This window comes from Lipotes vexillifer, unplaced genomic scaffold (genome assembly GCF_000442215.2).
Source record: "Lipotes vexillifer unplaced genomic scaffold, Lipotes_vexillifer_v1.1 scaffold584, whole genome shotgun sequence".
NCBI lineage: Eukaryota > Metazoa > Chordata > Mammalia > Artiodactyla > Lipotidae > Lipotes > Lipotes vexillifer.
In genome coordinates, this window is record NW_006783036.1 from 5,168,848 (window position 1) to 5,189,788 (window position 20,941).

The 20,941-nt window shown below is 51.8% G+C and overlaps 1 protein-coding gene across 4 annotated transcripts in view; it reads left to right on the forward strand.

Moving 5' to 3' along the window:
* BCL11B (BCL11 transcription factor B) overlaps nucleotides 1-20,941 on the forward strand; it is a 96,833-nt gene that overhangs the window by 6,794 nt on the left and 69,098 nt on the right. For 2 of the 4 annotated variants that reach the window (XM_007455648.1, XM_007455650.1), the window contains exon 2: nucleotides 7,618-7,986. In XM_007455648.1, the coding sequence (XP_007455710.1) occupies nucleotides 7,618-7,986 (369 nt within the window). The remainder of the gene's footprint in view (nucleotides 1-7,617; nucleotides 7,987-20,941) is intronic. The other 2 variants (XM_007455649.1, XM_007455651.1) reach the window with 1 other exon arrangement.

The following is a 20,941-nucleotide window of genomic DNA, read 5'->3' on the forward strand; positions in this document are numbered from 1 at the left end:
TGGCCTTTGGGGACTATCTCCTCCAACTCCTATGGCTTAAGGAAGGACCTTCTGGCTGTCCAGTTAGGTCTTACCGTTAGCTGAAACTCTCCAGGGACTTTGGACTAAGTTTAATGCTGTTGTCACAATCTGGGAGGACAAGGGACAGTAAATGCTCCTTGGGGACCATGCCCACGGTCAAGTTGTTGATGCCGGCCAAGCATCTGCAGGTGGTGTTAGCTGTGGGCCCAGTGGGGTATTTTTTTCATGGGGAGAGGGCACATCAGAAGACCAGGGATGAATGTCTGTGTCACCCGGCTGCTCTGAGCATGGCTTTGTCACTTTCCAGCTCTATTTACTCACACGATTGGGCCTGGGGGCCCGTGTGTCCTTTTCCCCACCCCCTGCTCCCAATCCCACACATCTTCCTTCCTTCCCAGAGAGCCAAACCTCAGTGAGATCTACCCGAGCTGTCGTCCCCTCCCCAAGAAAAGCCATTTGTTGACCGCCTCCCTGGAGCAGTAGTTTTCCCCAGGCATGTATAAAAAGTGCCGAGAGCAGGCTATTTGGAAACACATGCAAAGCAGAGGGACACACTTCGTGTGTCTTCTCCACGAGCCTGTGAGCGGGGTGAGGGGAACAGCATCGTTTTTACTGGCAAAAGCGACACCAGATTGCGCTTTGATTAATGGTGCTACATTCACAGGGACTCTCGTCCGGCATTTTGACATATGCAAGTCTTTTGTGTAGTTGCTGAAATTCAAGAAATTCATTCTTTATTTCTTTTTCCGAGGCAGCTGATCATCTGCTTTGGGTGTTGAATCAGACAGACTGAGCTCTGGTACTATAATGAAATCCCAGACCACACAAAATTAGGTAACTTCAAAGTAAAAAAAAAAAAAAACAATCCTCTGTTTTACACAACTTTTTTATGACCCCCTTCAATTGAACTGCTGAAATGCAAATACACTTGAGAATGTTCTAACAACTTCTGTGCTAAAACAACACACAAAAATGACTCAAGGAAGTTGAATGCCAGTGTTACTGTGATGAACGTGTACCTCAGAAATGCATGCCCTGCTAAGAATTTAAAAAGTGGTGGAGGATCATGATTAAATTTATACCTTGGAAACGAGATGCTGAAAGCAGCTTCCACTCTTGCTATTTTGCTGTCAGCCTCAGAGAATCTCCTCTAGTTAAGGGCTTGTAGTTCAGCATCCTGTATGGATGGTCCTTCTTTTCTTCTGCTTAGCACCTTTGAAAAAGCACAGTGTTAAATAAAACAAATCTCTTCGTTGGGCCCCGAAGAATGCTTTTATATCGCATCGTTATGAGCTCTGTTGTGTCTCTGAAGATTTAAGGCGTTTGCAATTTTATGGAATCTTCTGAATGTGTTTAGAAGTTATTTCTGTACCTTTCCTTTTTTTTTTTTCTTTAAAGAACTATTTTATTTCTCAAATCATAGGTCACTCCATTCTTTGGTATCATGGACTTGACTTTTTTCTTAGTAAGCTTTTAGTAGTGGACGGACTCTGTGAATACACCTGAACGCTGCTTTCCTTAATGGGCTCTTTTTCCTGCTTTTGAATGTGTGAGACCCGGCCTCTGGAGCTCAGTTTTGCGGGATCTGGAGAGGTGGATGCAGTGGGGGAAGGGGGAGAGGTTGGACTGAGTCCATGGAGCAAGTTAGGGTGTGTTGCAGCGAGCTGATTTTAACACGCTGAAGTATTCTGAAACCAGGCAGGGGGCATGGAGGACAATGTGTGTATGTATATGGGGGTGCCCCTCACACCCTCAGAACTCCCCACCTGGAGTCTACCGGCTGGGTTCTTCCTGCACCCCAAACCTCTCCTCGGATCAGGAATCCCCGCCTTCCTGAAATGCAGGCCAAGCCCCGGCCTTCCCCATGTTGGGCCCAGTCAGCCAGACCCTGGGTCATTTTCACGGGAAGGGAAATCCACGTTACAGATAAGGTTGTGCCCTGGCATCCTTCTCTCTGCCCAGATGTCAGAAATCTTGAACATTTCATTTTGAGGCGTGTGCTGTGTCTGGCATGGAGCAGATGGGGCCTTGTGGGGTGGTGGCTGGCCCTGGTGTGTGCCCGTCCCTGCAGCTGATTTGAGGGCGCTGGGGAGGTGGCCTTGAGGGTCTCAAGGAGGCTCGGGGTCTGGGTGACACCTGGAACAGGCTGGAGTCCTCAGCCCTTCTCCCTGGAGGGCAGGTGGTCCGGGAAGAGAGAGCTCATCTCTCTGTGGAACCTGTCTCCAACCAGCCTGGCTGCACCCACCCTGGGTCGGGTCCTTGCTTGGAGGCAGGAGTTTGGTGGGCAGACAGGGGCAGGGACCCGACTGCGTCCTGACCCTTCGTGGCCCCTCGAGGAACGTCCTCGGAACACGTGCCTGCCTCGGCTGAGGCTCCCCGCTCATCTGCGACTCCTCTGCCGGGCACTGCGCGATTCCCTCTGTGCGGAGAACTTCATAAATGTCTTGTCGAGCCTTTAAGCGTCATCTAGTCATAGATTATTTTCTCCACCAAGAATTGATTCCTTCTCTCTCCCATCCATCCCTCCCCCCCGCCACGCACGGTGGTTATTTTCTCTTGGAGCCAATAAATTAAACATTGATGGAGGCTCAGAAAGTGTTGTGCGCCGTCGAGTTCGCATTTTAGTGGCGTTTAGGTGTCGCCTGGGGTCTCGGCCGCTCCCTGAATGTTCGCGGAAAGGAGAGTGAACCGGTCCCTTTGCAGATTTGCTGCTGAGCCCGGGCTGGCTGGCAAAGGCTGCGTCTTCGTGGGAAGCAGGTGTAACATCTCCAGTCAGAGGCAGGGCTCCGGCGGGGCGGATGGATGCTCAACATTTCTTGTAAACACTCGTGCAAATAGGATGGCGGCTGTGACGTTGGTGGCCCAAGATTTTGAGAACCTGGCACCCCTCCTCCCCACATCCTTCCCCTGTCCACCCCCGCCCCCATCACTGAATCGTTAATTCTCTGTAGGTGTCTCCTGGTCTGTGGCTTAGCCATTAAGGACAGCGATTTGGATTTGAATCAGTGCAGGGGTAAGGGGACACGGGCCTGTGCGCTGTGTGTGCAGCAGGGCACACACTCTGTGCTCTGGGGACAGCAGGAGGCCCGCCCCTTGGCTGGAATTCCCTGAAGGGCAGGTGCAGGGGCAGTTGTTAGGGGAGACCCAGGGTGGGCGGGGCCCTTGGAGCCCAGCGTGTGTGTGTGTAGGGCAGCCACTGACCAGGTAAGGCTCGCTAAGCCTTTGCAGCTGCCGGGGGCCTGTGGGCTGCTTGGCCGGGCCAGTGTTAATGATGTCTTTCCATCTGTCTTCTGCGCAAATTCCTTCCCAGCCAAGCATGGGGGAGCCAGTCTTAGGACCAAGTGCCTCCCCGTCCACTTAACAGCAACGTCCATTATTATCTGCGAACCCTGATTTCATTGCTTCTGAATGCATTTATCAGCTGGGAGGAGGCCTCGCCTTGTGAATTAAATGTGGTTTTGTTGTAAAGGAAAATTACAACAAATGTGTAAGTGTGTGTGTGTAAATACACGTTTGTCCATGTGCTTTCGGACGTCACATTTCAGGACCCACCCCAATCTGATACCTGACGTCTAAACAGGTCGTCTGCTGCATTCATTCATTTTTCCTCCTAATGAGTCAAACACTTTAGCGATCCGTCTGCTTTATTCAGCTCGTACTAGTGAGGGCAGCAGTATTTTCCAGGCCTGCCTGACACTCGGGGAGCTTTGCGTGAAAGCAAAAATCCTCTCAGGGGAAAAGACCTCATCTTCACCTTCTTTTTTTGAAGTTTGCCGGACAGGGCAGCCTGAGGGACTGGTTTGTAGGGTCTGGGAATTTGAAAGGCTGTTTCGTTTGTATGTGGCTTTTCACTTTCCCGGTGCTTTCTCGTCGCTGGGTGCCTGTCCCAGCAGAGGCCGGGTTCTCTGAGGCTGTGTGGGCTCCATCGAGGTGCCCACAGGTCAGAGGAAGGAAGGTTCTGGGGTGGGGGCCAGGCCCGTCTCACTTTGCCCTCCTCTGAGCTTGGGCAAGTGGTTCTTTCTCCTTTTATTTCTTCTGTGAGGGACAGGGTTCTAAGAAGGGACACACACACAGGCACACATACGCACACACATGCACCCCACACGCCCAGCTCGGTATCCGCCTGCCAGCGGAAGTGAAACCACAGCCCTTTGGGGCTGTCTCCGAAGGCCTTGAACATGAGATTCAGCAAGCTGTCTTGGCCCACCTGCTCTGGCCTAGAAATTTGACAGTTTTGGGGGTTCGGGGTGACGTCGCTGTCTTCCTGGGAAGTGCCTCCTGCAGAGTCAAAGCCCAGAGCTCCACGTGCCAGGGGCTGGGCAGAGGGAACCCCATTCTTGGAGCTGGGTGAAAACCCCTGTCATCCTAAGGAGTTTTACTTTCAGCACTGCAAGTGGGGAGCGGGGGAAAGGGATTTTTGTGTGTTTCTTTTTCTCCTGCACGCCCTTGGAGGAGGCAGTGAGCTGGACCCAGGGTCTGGAGACCCGAGTTCAGAGCCGTCTGCAGGATGGGACGCCAGCAGCGCCTGGCTGCTCAGGCTGGTTGGCTGGAGGGAGAAATTAGACCTGCAGCCCAGTGAACGGCTTCGGATATTTTCAAACTCAATTACTGGGGCTCACAAGGGCTTGCTGCGTGAGGAAAGTGAAAAGGCAGAGGCCGCCAAATAAAGGAAAGAATACCAGATGTTACCCAAAACAACAAAACAAAAAAAAAAAGGAGAAAAAGGAAAAAGTACCGGTACAGAGTCCTTAGCAAAAGATGGAGGGGCGCGGGAGGGATACTTATGAACAGGTGACCTTTGCTCATTTTTAAATTCGTCTGTGTTTCTTTTAAAAGAGAAAAGAAATTTGAAATTACGTAGCTTAGAACCTCCCAACAGAGAGGAGATATTCATGCTTCTTCCCAAAACTCCCGTGGGGAGTACGGATGGACGGACTCGGCTGAAAAAGTTAATGAAAAGCAAAACCAAGCAAAACCAAAGCAAGGAAACCAAAGATGAAATTAGACGGCAGAAAGCACCTCCCCATCCTCAGAAAGGATGTTCAAGTTGGGATTTGGATGGATGAGCTGTTGTCTTTGTTTATTTTTATCAAATGCCCTTATGGATGCAGCCGGCCGCCAGGCCTGCTCAGGAGGGCCCGGGTACCTCCACAGAACTCACCCCTGTTTCATTTGAATTCTCAATTTCATTTTGTCCTTTTTCTTTTGCATTTTAGCGCATTTCCTTTGTGCCTCTCTCTCTCTCTCTTTTTAACAAAACAATATTTTGACATTCTCCCCCCATTTGTTAGAGTTCCTTTTCTAGAAATGGCCTACAATACATCCTTATATTTCTAAAGAACTGTTTTCACAGCCCTCTCCTTCGGCTCTGAAATTATGTATATGTAATTGGTAATTAAAGGTGCGAGCTTTTCAATATAAACAGTATCGCTCAATGTTAGATCATTAAAGGGAAAAGAGGCACTGAATAATTACCTTTTACATTCTGGCAAACCGTTCACAGGAACCTGGAACCCAGTCCGCCCTAGAACCACTGTTCGGCGTGAGGGTTGTGATTACATTTTAACCATAGCAAAGCGTCTTTTCATAAAATAAATTGGTAAATTAATTATGTAGCATGGTCTTCCAACTCTTTTTAAAATAAACCCCGATTTCTTTTTAAAGTGTAATTAGTGGTTTCTGGGGCTGCCTTTGTGCACACTGTTTCTCATACCTTATAGGTTCTTTTTGTTAGAGGTATGCAGACGAGAGATTTCGGATTTCCTCATCTGCGGGGTGTTTTTGTGCGGTCACATTTCCAGTGCGTTTCTACGTGTAATTCATCGAGGGTTCTGTCTGCTTTTCTATAAGCACAGGCGGGATCTCAAATTGTCACTTCCCTTCTCAGCAATACCTGTGCACTGACCCGTGCATGCCTAGTTCATACATGTTACATGTGCCGTCTATTCGGTCTTACACATGGACTCTCACAGGCCCTGAAGAAGCCTGTGTTCAGAAAATACAGAACAGTGATTTATATGTAGGATGGAAGATGCCACAGAATTTTTTCCTTAAATTGTCTGTTCTTTGGCTCTGGCCCGTCAATAACTTCACTGCCACGGAATGTGTTTTTCCCCCATTCCATTTCTTCCCTCTGTTCTGTGGTTTTCATTATCCTTTCCTAAATACCGTACAACAGAAAATGTACCTGCCTCCTCGGGTTTCAGACCTCTGGCTGCCCTCTTGCTTCTCTGAAGACCCTGGCGCTTGTGCTATCTACATGACGACTGACATTTGCTCTCGAAAAATTCCACCCCGAATTTGCTCAGACCCCGAGGAAGGCTGCAACCTCACTGTCCGCTTCCCTTATTTATGACAGTCTCGGCTGCCGTGTCTCCCAGTTTTCCCTGAGGGGGTTGCTGCTTTTTGAGGCATTTATTAGCTTCAAAATATTTGGGTCCCGTGCCCCCTACAAAAAAGAATGAAAGGAGATATATCGGCTGCTAAAGAAATATGAAAATGTACAGCCCGTTGAAAGTGTGGTTTGTCATCTGCCAAGAAATGCTTTTGTAGTCTGAAGAATTTTTTTTTTTTCTTTTCTTTTTTCTGGGAGTGACAATAAAACCAACAAACAAAAAAGGACAGTGGGGAGTTGGTGAGTGTCGGGAAATCTACAAAGCAATGGAAGGCTGACCGGGAGCAGAGTGTTTGGCAGGAAAGCCGGCTCCCGCTTTCAGCCAGCCAACTCCCAGCGTCTCTTCCCTGCATTTTTTTTTTTTTTCTTTCAATATTTCTTTTTGAACCAATGCTCACTTGTTGCTTTCTGAGCCCGTGGGTTCCTTTCTCTCGTAAGGATTGGCCCTGGGACGCCCGTCTGGGTTTCTGTTTTCTTGTCTGGTGTGCAGCCAGGTCTCAGGTAGAGGAATGCAAGCAGGACTCTTATGAATGGGGAGGACGTGAATGAAAGGTGGGAGGGAAGGGAGGGGGCAGCTTGAGCCTAAGCAGGGAGAGACAGCTCTGGCTCCCGGTTCTCAGCCTTGGCCGCCCATCAGAATCACCTGGGAATCTTACAGGAAAAAAAAAAACAAAAAAAACAAACAAAAAAAACGACAGCCTGGTGTTTGGCTCTCAGTGTAATTGGTCTGGGGTGCCGCCTGGGTGTCGGGGGTTTTCAAAGCTCCCAGGTGATTCTTAGATGTTGCAGAGTTTGAGAGACACCTCTCTAGACGGCCCAGTCTCTGGTGAAACCAAGATGTGTGTGGATGTGCGGGTGGTCGTGTGTGTGTGTCCCTATGCTGAGTTGGTGGGGTGGCGGGGGTGGGGGCGGAATTGGCAGGAGATAAACTAGAAAGCAGTAAGATCAGTACCACTTAAGCAACAACCTCTGGGAGCTGCAGCGCTGCTCCGGGAGCCTCAGTTTACCCATCTGTTGCACGCAGGATGGTGAACCCCCTGCCTCCAGGAGTTGTGGGGAGGACGTGGTGACGTCTAGCATCCTGCAGCGGAGGGGCCTGCCTCTTGGTGGGGAAGGGTTGGAATGAGCGATGGGTGCCTGTGATTGCCTAAGCCCATCTTGTCTTCTCTGCCCCCCCCCTCCCTTCTCCTTTCTCTCTCCAGCAGAGCCTGAGCATGTGGAGGCCACCATCCTCGAGGAAGATGAGGGTCTGGAGATAGAGGAGCCCAGCAGCCTGGGGCTGATGGTGGGGGGCCCCGACCCTGACCTGCTCACCTGTGGACAGTGTCAGATGAACTTCCCCCTGGGGGACATCCTGGTTTTTATAGAGCACAAGAAGAAGCAGTGTGGCGGCAGCCTGGGTGGCTGCTATGACAAAGGCCTGGACAAGGGCAGCCCGCCGCCCTCCTCACGCTCTGAGCTCAGGAAAGTGTCCGAGCCGGTGGAGATCGGGATCCAGGTCACCCCCGACGAAGATGACCACCTGCTCTCACCCACGAAAGGCATCTGCCCCAAGCAGGAGAACATTGCAGGTATGGAACGTTGCACTCGTCTGGCCGCTGCCGAAGCCACCTCTCGGGTCCCAGGCCTGCCTTCGCCCCTCGCTCTGCGGGGGGGCTCGCCCTCTGTCTGAGGGTGTGCTGGTGCTGGGAGGCCCCGGGGGCTACCAGGATGGGGCCACAGGTGGGCTCGCCCTTGCCAAGGGGCCACCGTCCAGTGACCCTCAGGAGGAGATGGGCCTGGAGCTCGGAGAGGCCCAGTGGGCCCAGTGGGCTGATGATGGTTGCTGTGCTTTTGGCAACAGGCTCCATGGTGGGGCCTGATCCGTAGGTGGCCAGGAAGACAGGATGGACATTCGGAAGGCTAGCTGGCCCTCCCTTTGCAGGCGTTCTTGGCTTAGTCTCTGGCTTTGGAATCACATAGTCTTGGATGGAATTCGTTCTTCACAACTTGGACAAGTCAGTTTCCACATCTGTGCAGTGGAGCGAATGAGACCCATCTCGATCTCGTCGGGGTGGTTGTGAAGCTTAATGAGATGTGGCATGTGGGTGGGGCTTTCATTTCTCCTCTGCTCTCTGCCCTCAGTTTCCCATCTGTCAAAAGAGGCCCCTTGTGATGTTGCCTGATCCTAGGCGTAGGTCTGGGCGGTGGTGGTGGGGGGGCTGTGAAAACTTGCTGGAGCATGTGCCCCTTGGGGGAGGTTGGCTGTACCTTCTGGCATGCCCACTTGGCCGGTCACCTGGACAGCTGGCTTTTAGCACCTGAAGAACAGGCTGTAGACGCTTGCGTCCTCTGGCAGGTCGGCTTATGCATCAAGTCCTCTCCAGGTCAAGGTCACGGCGCACCAGAGCCTCTTCCAGGGAGCCTGTGCTCCGTGCAGCCCAGAGTGTTTGCTTCCGGTTCGTACTTTTGAGCTCAGGGCCCTGGCTGGCCTGTGTTTCCTAGAAGCAGCAGTCTGTCCCGCAGCAAGACGCTATCAGAGTTCGTGCAGGTGAGGGTTTAGACCCTGCCGATGGACTTTGGACTACCTTCAGGGTCAGAGCCTCAGTTTCTCCACGTGTCACCAGGAGGGACAATCCTGGCAGGCCTGGTTTGTGGGTTAAAGGGTCAGAGGCTGCACAAATGCTTTGCTAGTGGGACTTTTCTCCTGGGGGTCCCTTCTGGTGTGGCAGCGCACAAGCAGGTGCCTGGCTGGGAAGTTTGTGTATCCATCTCCACCGTGTCTTGGTCTAAAACGGACTGGATGGACTGAGGCTTTGGGTGGTCCTTGTGGGGTGAGCCTGATGGAAGTGGGGCACTCTGCTCCCACGGGTGAGATGGATGGGCATGGCCAGGAAGCCCCCATCACCCAGCAGGCAGTTAGGGTGATGCAGCAAGCCCAGCTGCTCTGTGGCAGCCACCTGGCAGCTCTGTGACCTTGGGCCTCCTTTTGCCCATCTGTACAGTGGGATTAATGGACTCTCTCTCCTGTGAAGAGACTGCGGTGGTGTGCAGATTCCTGCAGGCACCGGCTGGGCCCTGGGGAGACCCCGTCTAACCAGACTGACCTGTGCGGCTGGCCTTCTTGTGGGTCTCCCACACTCTTAAGTTGCCAAGGGCATTGAGAAAAGTGTCTGACATGTTCAGGCCAAAGTCCTGTAAACCCTGGTTTCTCAGAGCACCGTGTAGATCTGAGTGACCCTTCCTTAGGGCTGGGGCTGTGATCCACGAAGGTGTTGGGCCCCTTTTGTCTGTGTTTCTTTTCTTTGTCTGACGCTAGAGGGATGGTTCTCACCAGTGGTATAAACACCTGGCATCAGTGCACACAGACCTTTCAAGGTGGCTTCTGCCGATGAGACGGTTCCCTATTCATGTTTCAATGGAAGGGCTTTCTTCCTGCTTTCTCCAGAGCCCATCCGAATCCTCATTTCGCATTGAAGGTATATTTTCCAATGAGAGGCTGCAGATCATTGTGGGTAGGTTTGTTTAAGAAAGTGGCTAAATATGATTTCATAAAAGGCAAAGTTAATCTTCAAGGCAGCTTTGTCCTCACCCCCCTGTGCCCCCTGTCCCCCGCCATCCCCCTCTTTTTTGGGTTGTAATACTGCAGTGGCCTACAGTATTTTTATTCTATGTGTGACGAAAGATATTCTTGGTCCTTTCTGTTCAGCAACAGGGCGAATGGATTTCTTCATTCTTGAAGAAATATGTAAAATAATCCCTTAGAAGTCTAAAGAGATATGTTTGTTCAAAGCATTTAAAATGTTATTTTAATCGAAAGCACAAGACAGTCTCCATGCTGTGTCAGCTGAAGACGACCATATTCCATTTTAACAGCCCATCATATGCTCTTTCCTTCCCAGTTTCCCTTTTTGCTTTTTCCCCTCCCTGCTTTGGCACCAACTTTTCTTTTCTTTTTTTTGAATAAAAAGGAAAGATTAAAGAACAAAACTTCAGTGGCTCAAATGTATAGTCATTTAATATGGTGGGAGCATTAATTATTTTAGCTTAATTGAATCCTGAGGACTGCAGTAGTTGCATTTTTGTAGACAAGCCCTGTTTATTATTTCTCTGTGTAGATTAACAGTAAAGGAAACACAGATAACTTTCAGTTATTTATTGTAAAATAAATGTGTCAATTCATGTGTAAAGCAAGCTGCTCAGAGATAATTGAGTCTTTATATTTTAAGAGGGGGACTAAGAATTACAGGCGCTTCTCCACCCGGGCTTCCGGAAATCCACACAGCTGCTGCCCCAGCCGCTGGCACCGCTGGCCTCGCCCAGGCCTCTCCTGTCCCTGCTCCCCGGCCGTGGCAGGGGGATGCTCCGGCCAGTCCGTGCTCCGCTGTTGTCCCCAGAGCTGGCCCCGGTCAGTAGCTGGTCGGGGCGGGGAGCGCTGATCCTTGGGACTCCGCCTCTGGCTTGGCTGTCTGAGGCGAGGTGCCCAGGTGGTCGTGAGGGTCCCGCTTTTTCTGGAGCCCACAATCTGAACGTGGTCCAGACAGGCAGGTCCCACCTCTCCTCCTGCCGGGTGCTTCTAGAGGCAGGGCCCCAGAGATGGGTGGGCAGGGCTGGCCTGTAAATATGTGGGATCCCTTCCACCGTTAAGGGCATCCCCAGGGTGACAACTGTGTTGGAATTCCGTAGATCATTACACCAGGGTTGGACCCTTTCTTTGAGATGGTATTCTGGAGACGGGTATAAAAGAAATAGTTAATTCTTCCTTTTTTATTTTTTTTTAATGATAGAGAAGTAGGAGAGTAGAAGGAAGACGTTTCTGAAGCCTTGTCTCCTGGAGGATATTCATTCATTCATTCATTCATTCATTCATTCATTCCACCAACAACTGAGCGCCTAGTGCCGTTCCCCCGACCCGGACATCCCCACCTGAAAGAACATCCAGGGGGTGGGAGCATGTGGGAGGATGGCCATCTGTCCTGCCTGGGGGACACGGCCGGAGTGTGAGCGGCCCTGCCCTTGATGTGTGCGGTCGAGGCCCGGGGTGCTGCTCCTTGACCATGAGCTGCGGGTGGAGGAGGTCCCTGGAGCTTGTGTCCAAGGCGCATCTGCAGACAGAGGGCTGGCCTTGGTCAGAGGTAAGGGCTCTGGCTGGAGAGCTGACTCAGGCGCGGGCATCGGATACATGTCTGCCTGTATAGGAGTTCCTTACGTTTCTCAAGATCCCTTCATGCCGCGTTCTCCCTGCCTCTGTGGAGGCTTCTGATGGAGCTGGGGGACCCATCCATCCAGGGGAGCAGGAATAGTAAAGCCTGGGAGGGGAGATGAGTGGGGCCCAGGCTCTGCCAAGAGCGTGAGTCTCTGAGCTGTTATCTGGGATGGGCATCCTGGGAAGGGGTGAGGAGAAGGCGGGTACAGGGGTGTCCGGGTTTGTGGCCTACACTGGAGAGCCCAAGTCTGCGCCCCACCCTGCTGCTTGCCGGCCCCTCGCGTTGTGACTTGACCTTCTGAGCTGCAGCTTCTTGATCTGGGAACCTACCGAACAACACTCATGACATTTAAATGACATGTGCCTGGTGCATGGTGCACGTACTACACATATGAGCACCCTCCCCCTTCCCTTATGGATGCTCTGCTCTCTCCCTGGCTCCGTCATCTCCTGGTGTTAGTACTGTAGGTCTCCCTGGGATCGGGGAGAAATTTCCATGGGGTTCTGAGGATGCCATCATCAGAAACAACCGCAGGACGACTGTCCCGTCTGGTGTGTCACCCCTCCTTCCCCTGTCTTCAGTCACATTACTGTCATATGGTGACAGCTCTGAGGGCGGGTCGCCCTGGGGGTAGGGTCCGGGGCGGGGGTGGGGGGGTGGGGGGGGATGTTGAAGGATCACAGGCTCTGCTGCCAGTCGGCCTGGCTGGGATTTATGGGATTTATGGGATTTAACCCCACCCAGGCATAGGGCTGGGGCTGTGATCCACGAAGGTGTTGGGCCCCTTTTGTCTGTGTTTCTTTTCTTTGTCTGACGCTAGAGGGATGGTTCTCACCAGTGGTATAAACACCTGGCATCAGTGCACACAGACCTTTCAAGGTGGCTTCTGCCGATGAGACGGTTCCCTATTCATGTTTCAATGGAAGGGCTTTCTTCCTGCTTTCTCCAGAGCCCATCCGAATCCTCATTTCGCATTGAAGGTATATTTTCCAATGAGAGGCTGCAGATCATTGTGGGTAGGTTTGTTTAAGAAAGTGGCTAAATATGATTTCATAAAAGGCAAAGTTAATCTTCAAGGCAGCTTTGTCCTCACCCCCCTGTGCCCCCTGTCCCCCGCCATCCCCCTCTTTTTTGGGTTGTAATACTGCAGTGGCCTACAGTATTTTTATTCTATGTGTGACGAAAGATATTCTTGGTCCTTTCTGTTCAGCAACAGGGCGAATGGATTTCTTCATTCTTGAAGAAATATGTAAAATAATCCCTTAGAAGTCTAAAGAGATATGTTTGTTCAAAGCATTTAAAATGTTATTTTAATCGAAAGCACAAGACAGTCTCCATGCTGTGTCAGCTGAAGACGACCATATTCCATTTTAACAGCCCATCATATGCTCTTTCCTTCCCAGTTTCCCTTTTTGCTTTTTCCCCTCCCTGCTTTGGCACCAACTTTTCTTTTCTTTTTTTTGAATAAAAAGGAAAGATTAAAGAACAAAACTTCAGTGGCTCAAATGTATAGTCATTTAATATGGTGGGAGCATTAATTATTTTAGCTTAATTGAATCCTGAGGACTGCAGTAGTTGCATTTTTGTAGACAAGCCCTGTTTATTATTTCTCTGTGTAGATTAACAGTAAAGGAAACACAGATAACTTTCAGTTATTTATTGTAAAATAAATGTGTCAATTCATGTGTAAAGCAAGCTGCTCAGAGATAATTGAGTCTTTATATTTTAAGAGGGGGACTAAGAATTACAGGCGCTTCTCCACCCGGGCTTCCGGAAATCCACACAGCTGCTGCCCCAGCCGCTGGCACCGCTGGCCTCGCCCAGGCCTCTCCTGTCCCTGCTCCCCGGCCGTGGCAGGGGGATGCTCCGGCCAGTCCGTGCTCCGCTGTTGTCCCCAGAGCTGGCCCCGGTCAGTAGCTGGTCGGGGCGGGGAGCGCTGATCCTTGGGACTCCGCCTCTGGCTTGGCTGTCTGAGGCGAGGTGCCCAGGTGGTCGTGAGGGTCCCGCTTTTTCTGTAGCCCACAATCTGAACGTGGTCCAGACAGGCAGGTCCCACCTCTCCTCCTGCCGGGTGCTTCTAGAGGCAGGGCCCCAGAGATGGGTGGGCAGGGCTGGCCTGTAAATATGTGGGATCCCTTCCACCGTTAAGGGCATCCCCAGGGTGACAACTGTGTTGGAATTCCGTAGATCATTACACCAGGGTTGGACCCTTTCTTTGAGATGGTATTCTGGAGACGGGTATAAAAGAAATAGTTAATTCTTCCTTTTTTATTTTTTTTTAATGATAGAGAAGTAGGAGAGTAGAAGGAAGACGTTTCTGAAGCCTTGTCTCCTGGAGGATATTCATTCATTCATTCATTCATTCATTCATTCATTCCACCAACAACTGAGCGCCTAGTGCCGTTCCCCCGACCCGGACATCCCCACCTGAAAGAACATCCAGGGGGTGGGAGCATGTGGGAGGATGGCCATCTGTCCTGCCTGGGGGACACGGCCGGAGTGTGAGCGGCCCTGCCCTTGATGTGTGCGGTCGAGGCCCGGGGTGCTGCTCCTTGACCATGAGCTGCGGGTGGAGGAGGTCCCTGGAGCTTGTGTCCAAGGCGCATCTGCAGACAGAGGGCTGGCCTTGGTCAGAGGTAAGGGCTCTGGCTGGAGAGCTGACTCAGGCGCGGGCATCGGATACATGTCTGCCTGTATAGGAGTTCCTTACGTTTCTCAAGATCCCTTCATGCCGCGTTCTCCCTGCCTCTGTGGAGGCTTCTGATGGAGCTGGGGGACCCATCCATCCAGGGGAGCAGGAATAGTAAAGCCTGGGAGGGGAGATGAGTGGGGCCCAGGCTCTGCCAAGAGCGTGAGTCTCTGAGCTGTTATCTGGGATGGGCATCCTGGGAAGGGGTGAGGAGAAGGCGGGTACAGGGGTGTCCGGGTTTGTGGCCTACACTGGAGAGCCCAAGTCTGCGCCCCACCCTGCTGCTTGCCGGCCCCTCGCGTTGTGACTTGACCTTCTGAGCTGCAGCTTCTTGATCTGGGAACCTACCGAACAACACTCATGACATTTAAATGACATGTGCCTGGTGCATGGTGCACGTACTACACATATGAGCACCCTCCCCCTTCCCTTATGGATGCTCTGCTCTCTCCCTGGCTCCGTCATCTCCTGGTGTTAGTACTGTAGGTCTCCCTGGGATCGGGGAGAAATTTCCATGGGGTTCTGAGGATGCCATCATCAGAAACAACCGCAGGACGACTGTCCCGTCTGGTGTGTCACCCCTCCTTCCCCTGTCTTCAGTCACATTACTGTCATATGGTGACAGCTCTGAGGGCGGGTCGCCCTGGGGGTAGGGTCCGGGGCGGGGGTGGGGGGGTGGGGGGGGATGTTGAAGGATCACAGGCTCTGCTGCCAGTCGGCCTGGCTGGGATTTATGGGATTTATGGGATTTAACCCCACCCAGGCAAGTCACTTTACTCTTCTGGGCCTCAGTTTCCTTGTCTGCACTTACTTTTTTGGCTTCATGCTCAGAATTCAATGAGGTGAGGGTGTTAAGCGCCCACCTAGCACAGGGTCTGGCCTTGGGTAGACCACTGAGAGGTGGAAGCATCTAGAAATCTTTTAAAAGAGCGTGGACCCTGCCTGGTGGCATGAGGTGCTTGCTTTTCTAAGTCAGAATCTTGAAAACTTACTTTGGATATCTCTCTCAGCCATTCTCTCCAGATTCCTCCTTAGAATTCCTATTTTATAGCCCCCGATCACAGGTATTTCATTTTTGCATGTTATCACCCCTTCCGTAACCAGAAGAAGCCATCATGGAAGGAGCGAGCTATCAGCTGTCAGAAACAGGTTTGCCTTTTGCCATTTTTTTTTTTTTTTTTTTTGCTCCTCCTCTGAAACCCCAAAAGTCAGACTTCTGGAGAAATGCAGGAGACAGGCAGTGGGTGACAGGAGGTGGCAGGTCCCCCAGGGCTCGAGGTGGTGGGCAGGTCCTCGGTGTGACGGCTCCACCCGCTCTGTATGTCTTTACTGGGGACCCGGGAAGGGCCGGGGGTGTGTCTGCGGGTAGGGGGTGGGGTTCACGTAGCAGGCAGGGCACAGACCAGGGCTTTGGTTTGGGGTCCCAGTGACAGAATGCGTTGCAGAAAAGGGCTTCTGCTCAGCTGGAGGATTTACATGCTGCTCTGAGAACGTTTGTTTCAGACTGTAAAAAATAAATAAGTGTGAAAAAAAGAATATTAGCTTGGCCAGTGGGAGAAACTAAATAACTTGCTTGTGCTGGAAACTGGAGATAAACCCCGCTTGCAGGTTGTCTTAAAAAACTTGCATTTGATATATTTAGAGTTGTTCTTTTCCCTTCAAATTAAGATTAGTTAAATCCATGTGTGCTGTGGCATGGATTATCTTTTTTTATTATTAAATCGTGACAGCTAATTACTAGTTCTGTCTGCACCGAGGAGTCATGGAGTGTTCTAGACATGGCCCTGGGCTCCGGCTGGGGTGCTGGGCATTGCAGGGCTGACCTCAGAGCTTGGGCAGGGTCTGTGGGTTGTGGGGAAGAGGGGGCCAACTTGGTCACCCACACCGTGCCAGGTGCTTTTCTTGGGTTATCTCACCTTGAAATAGATGTCAGTCTTGAAACAGATACCATTAACCCCACTCTGAAATATAGATATTTCTAATCCCACTTTGAGCTGGGGCTCAGAGAGGTTAAGGGACTTTCCCGAGGTCACACAGCAAAGTAGAATCAGATTCAGGTCTGCCTGGCTTCCTCGGATAGCACAGGGTGTGGAGGCCTTGAGGGAGAAGAGGTATTCTAATTCTGCCTGGCTAGTGGAGCCATTGATGGCAGGCACTATCTCTAGACCCCATTCAAGGAGGTTTTTGAAGACTGTCCCAGGTATGACACTTGGCGATACTGCCAGGAGGCCTCAGGCCCCCAGAAACCTTGATGCACAGTCCCAGGCATCCTCATACAGTTGCCCATACTTCCTGGTGAAGGTGGCAGAAAAGCAAGCAGTAAAATGTGAATTCAGATGGACCAGGGCTGGAATTTGGTTTTTGCCAGTGACTTGTATGACCTACAGCCAAAGGTTCACTTCTCCAAATCTGTTTGCTGTACAATGGAGATAATCTTTCTTACCATTCAGGCTTGTTATAAGGTTTGGTTTAGACGATGTATGCATATAGTAGGTCCCTGTGGATTCTTACCTGTTAATAATAGAGCCGCCAGTGGGGTGCATGGGGGTTCTGGCCTCCTGGCCTGAGCTGGAAGGATCTCTTTGCTGATTCCCCATTCTTGCCTATTACAGGACTTGTCTGAGCTTGTGTAACTGGTTGCTGGCGGGGCTGAGTCCAGACCCCGTTTATCTTGAATAGGGACAGGTGACCTTTGGCCACACCAGGCTGCCCAGCCCTGCGGCTTGAGGCAAGCCATTTGCCCTCACGGAGTCCTGGTTTCCTCACCTGTAAACGGGGGGTGAGTGGTCCCTGTCCTGCTGGCCTCCCAGGGAGGCAGGAGATGGCAGGTACCTTGGTGAACTGTCCAAACCATGGCAAAGAGTGTCAGCAGCTACGCAACGTGACTGTAGCACTGAGTCGTAGTTGGAAGTTGTATTGAATTAAGAAGACATGAAATACCGGTCAGCTAAAGGGTCATTGTTTTCTCCCCTTTTTAGGTCTTGGACCTTATTATCTGTGATTTATATGGGGGGATCCCTGCTTCCAGCAGTAGGGCAGGAAGGGAGAAGGAAGGTAAAGCAAGAGAGAGAGAAAAAGGCACTGGGCTCCCAAGCGGAGAACCTAACCAGCATTCAGCCCCAATTATTATTATTATTATTATTATTATTATTAGGGTTTTTATTTGACAGTAAATAGTTAGTAGTTGACTTAAGTTTTTTATTAGGCATTTGACAGCTTTTTCCCCCCTAATTTTCGTGCCTGACTAATGCATAACCAGCAGCTGTAGAATCTCTTTGGAGTGGGCTCTACGTCAGTAAGTTATATAAAAAAGGCAGCTTGGCTGTCACCCCCTGTGCCCTTGGATTTCTCTTTTCACAGAGGAGACAAAAAGACTGAGTTTTTCATATTTGGATCTTTAATTTAACACATCCTTATTGGAACTTACAACGTGCCAGTCACTGAAGGGTTTTGCACATATTAACTGACTTAATCCTCCTAGCAACCTCACTTTACAGAAGAGGAAACTGAAGCACAGAGACGTTAAGCCATTTGCCCAAGGTCACACAGCCAGTGAACAGGGGCCCATGGTGTAAACTCCGGCAGTCATGCTCTTTCCTGTGGTGAGGCATGGGCTGCCGGTGGTCATATTTCATCCCACGTTCCCATCCACTGTCTCCGCCCCACCAAGTTGGTAAATCAGATGTTACTTTCATTTTGTAGACGAGGAAACTGAGTCCTAGAGACGTTAGGCGCCTTACACAGCCACCCTGTGAGTCAGTGGCACGGTTGTGTATAGAAACTAGGCTCCTGACTTCCAGCCAGTGACCTTCACAGGGTGGCAGGGGGCCCTCACCGGGTCATCTCCAGGGAGCCCAGGCCGCCTGGGGTTCATGTGGGTCTTTGTGGCTGGCAAGGGCCCCTTCTGCTCCCGATTTCCACCCTAAGGGTGAAGCTCCGTGATGGCACTTGGGGTCTAGTGTGGGGTGAAGGAATCAGGACAGTGGACCCCCCAGCCCTGTCTTAGGCATGTCTGTGGATTTTGTGCCTACTGCCGTCTGTGCAAAAAAACTGTCTTGTTAGGAGCTGACCCCCCACCCAGGGTAGGGTTAGTAACAGGCAGGTGAGCTTATTGGATGCAGTGTGGGGAGGGGCAGGCCCCAAACCTGTGGCCTGCATGCTGTGTGACCTTGAGCAGACCCTACCCCTCTCTGGGCCTGAACTTCCTTAGCCAAAATATGAGAAGGAGCCCCCAGTGGTTTCTGACAGCTGCCGGAGCCTGGCAGCAGGGTAGGGGGTACACTCCGACTTTCCACCTAAATTCCCTTCCTTTTTTTCTTTTTTTAAAGAAGCCAAAAAGTTTAATTTTATTGAATAAAGCAAGTTTATTCAGGCACTTTCCTCATTTGTTACGTATTGGGCTTGGAAGTAGGTTTTCCTTGAAGAAATTGGTGGCTGAAAATGAAAACTATTACACTAAAGGATAAACAGGGTCTCCTTCTGCTCCAAGCTGTGAAGATTCTTCTGGGAGGATCTGGTGCACGCACTGTGAGATTGATGGAATTTAGGCTCGGGGTACCTTGAGTGCCCAGGTGCCTTCTGGGCACTGTCCCCAGTGTTGTAGATATGGCTTGGTATTTGTTTTCTTGTTAAGAGGACCGCCCCGCATTGTATAAACCTCAGGTCCCACAGAATCTGGACCCATCCTGGCCCAGGCACTGCTAGGTGGCAGCCAGTGACCTAAGGGGCAGGAGTGTCAGCTTTGCTGGAATTGAGCCCAGGGAGGAGCTCCAGATGGCAGGGCGGGGTGGTTCAGGACTTGGAGGCCCTAAGCTGGACTCAGGGGTAGGGAGGCCTTTTTGGAGAAGGCAAGGCTTTGTTTGTTTTTTTTGTGCGGTACGCGGGCCTCTCACTGCTGTGGCCTCTCCCGTTGTGGAGCACAGGCTCCAGACGCGCAGGCTCAGCGGCCATGGCTCACGGGCCCAGCCGCTCTGCGGCATGTGGGATCTTCCCGGACCAGGGCACGAACCCGCGTCCCCTGCATCGGCAGGCGGACTCTCAACCACTGCGCCACCAGGGGAGCCCAAGGCTTCGTTTTATTTTGTTTTTAAGTGGGTGTCCTTAGGGCTCTCTTCCTGGTCTGCTGGTTTTGCTCTGCAGGCCCCCCTGCGTGGGGGGTGCTCAGGAAGGAGGAGTCTGTGCTGAGGCTAGGTGGGTGTGGGAGGGAGGCCTGGGAGGGACAGGTGGGACCACTTGAATGAGAGACAGGTCTGGGAGAAGGGCTGCCTGCCGCTGCTCAGACAGCATGGAAACTGGGACCCCAGGCTCCTTTGGGTGGCAAAACAGCAACAAAAGGGCCTTTCGTTGGTCGTGAGAAGTCAGAATCCCCCCCTCCTGGTGTGGATAGGAGAAGGCAGTTATTTGGATGTACCACCAAGGGCGGGGTGCATCCCCCAGCCTGAGACAGCAAGCTGGTTCTCTAAGCCGAGGCAGTATTTGATCAGGGCTGCTGACCCTGGCTGAATACCCTGGGCAGCTTCCACCGCCTTCATGTTCCAAGTGTGGACACAGCCTTAGGTGTAGGCAGATGAATCCAGACTCAAAGGTGCCAACAGGTGTGTGGGTCCTCGCCCACCCAAGAAGAACCCGCATGTGCAGAGTCCCGCGGCCTGACAGCCTCAGTGCCTGGGCTGTGATGGAGCACGAGGGAGGATGCCTGTCTAATCCAGCAGTGTCCAGAAAACAGGCTTGTTCTCCTGACATCAGGTACCAAGGGGATCCTTGAAAGTAGTGGAGGAAACGCTGGCTTTATTTCAAAGGCTTTTCTGGGCCAGAGCATGGCATCTGGAGAGCATAGCCCCCTGCTGGGTTCTAGGGGTCCTTCCCTGGGGCTGGGGGCCGGGGACTGCCTGTCCTGGGCTCAGTGTGACCACAGTCGTCTAGGGTTCTTCCTCTCCCTTAAGGAGAAACAGGACAGAGCTTTGATGACCCCCTCCCACCCCAGCAACTGGCTAAAACGTTTGAAGTTGGTAGACCCCACAAAACTAAGTTCTCCAAGGGAGCCAGAGTGGATTCTTTCCCCCTCCCACCCCGAGTTCAAAGCCAGCCAATTAAGAAATCTAAACAGTGTGGTCTTCTCTCTGCATCACTGACATCATTGGCTTGTAAAACTTTCCCTGCAAAGGAGGCGAGGCGACTTTATTCGCTGGTTAAAAGAAGTATGTAATTTTCCTGACCTGGCCTGTGCTTCGGAGGGAAGGGGAGAGGAAACAAATGGGGCCTAAGACAGCAAACAAGGTCCACACTCTGGCGTCGGGGTCGTGCTGCCCGCCCGGAGCACAGCAGTTCCAGACACCGAAAGCAGCCTTCTGTGGGGACTGACCGACTCCGAGGGGTTACGAGGCTGCCCCGCGCTTTGGGGCCTGGGTCGTTGGCGCGTTACGGGGGAGGGTGGTAAGATGGACACCTAAATCCTCCCAACTCTGAGACTGAATCCCTTTCCCCCGCTCCCATGAAACCAGCCGGCACCTGCCTCACCACGAACGCAACTTCCCACGTGTCCTGACGGTTACAAAGTGTAAGACTCCTCTGCTCGCCGCTCCGGATCTCCAGCGACTCCCCCACCCCCAGCCTAGTCCCCTCCCCCCCCCCCCCCCCCCCCCCCCCCCCCCC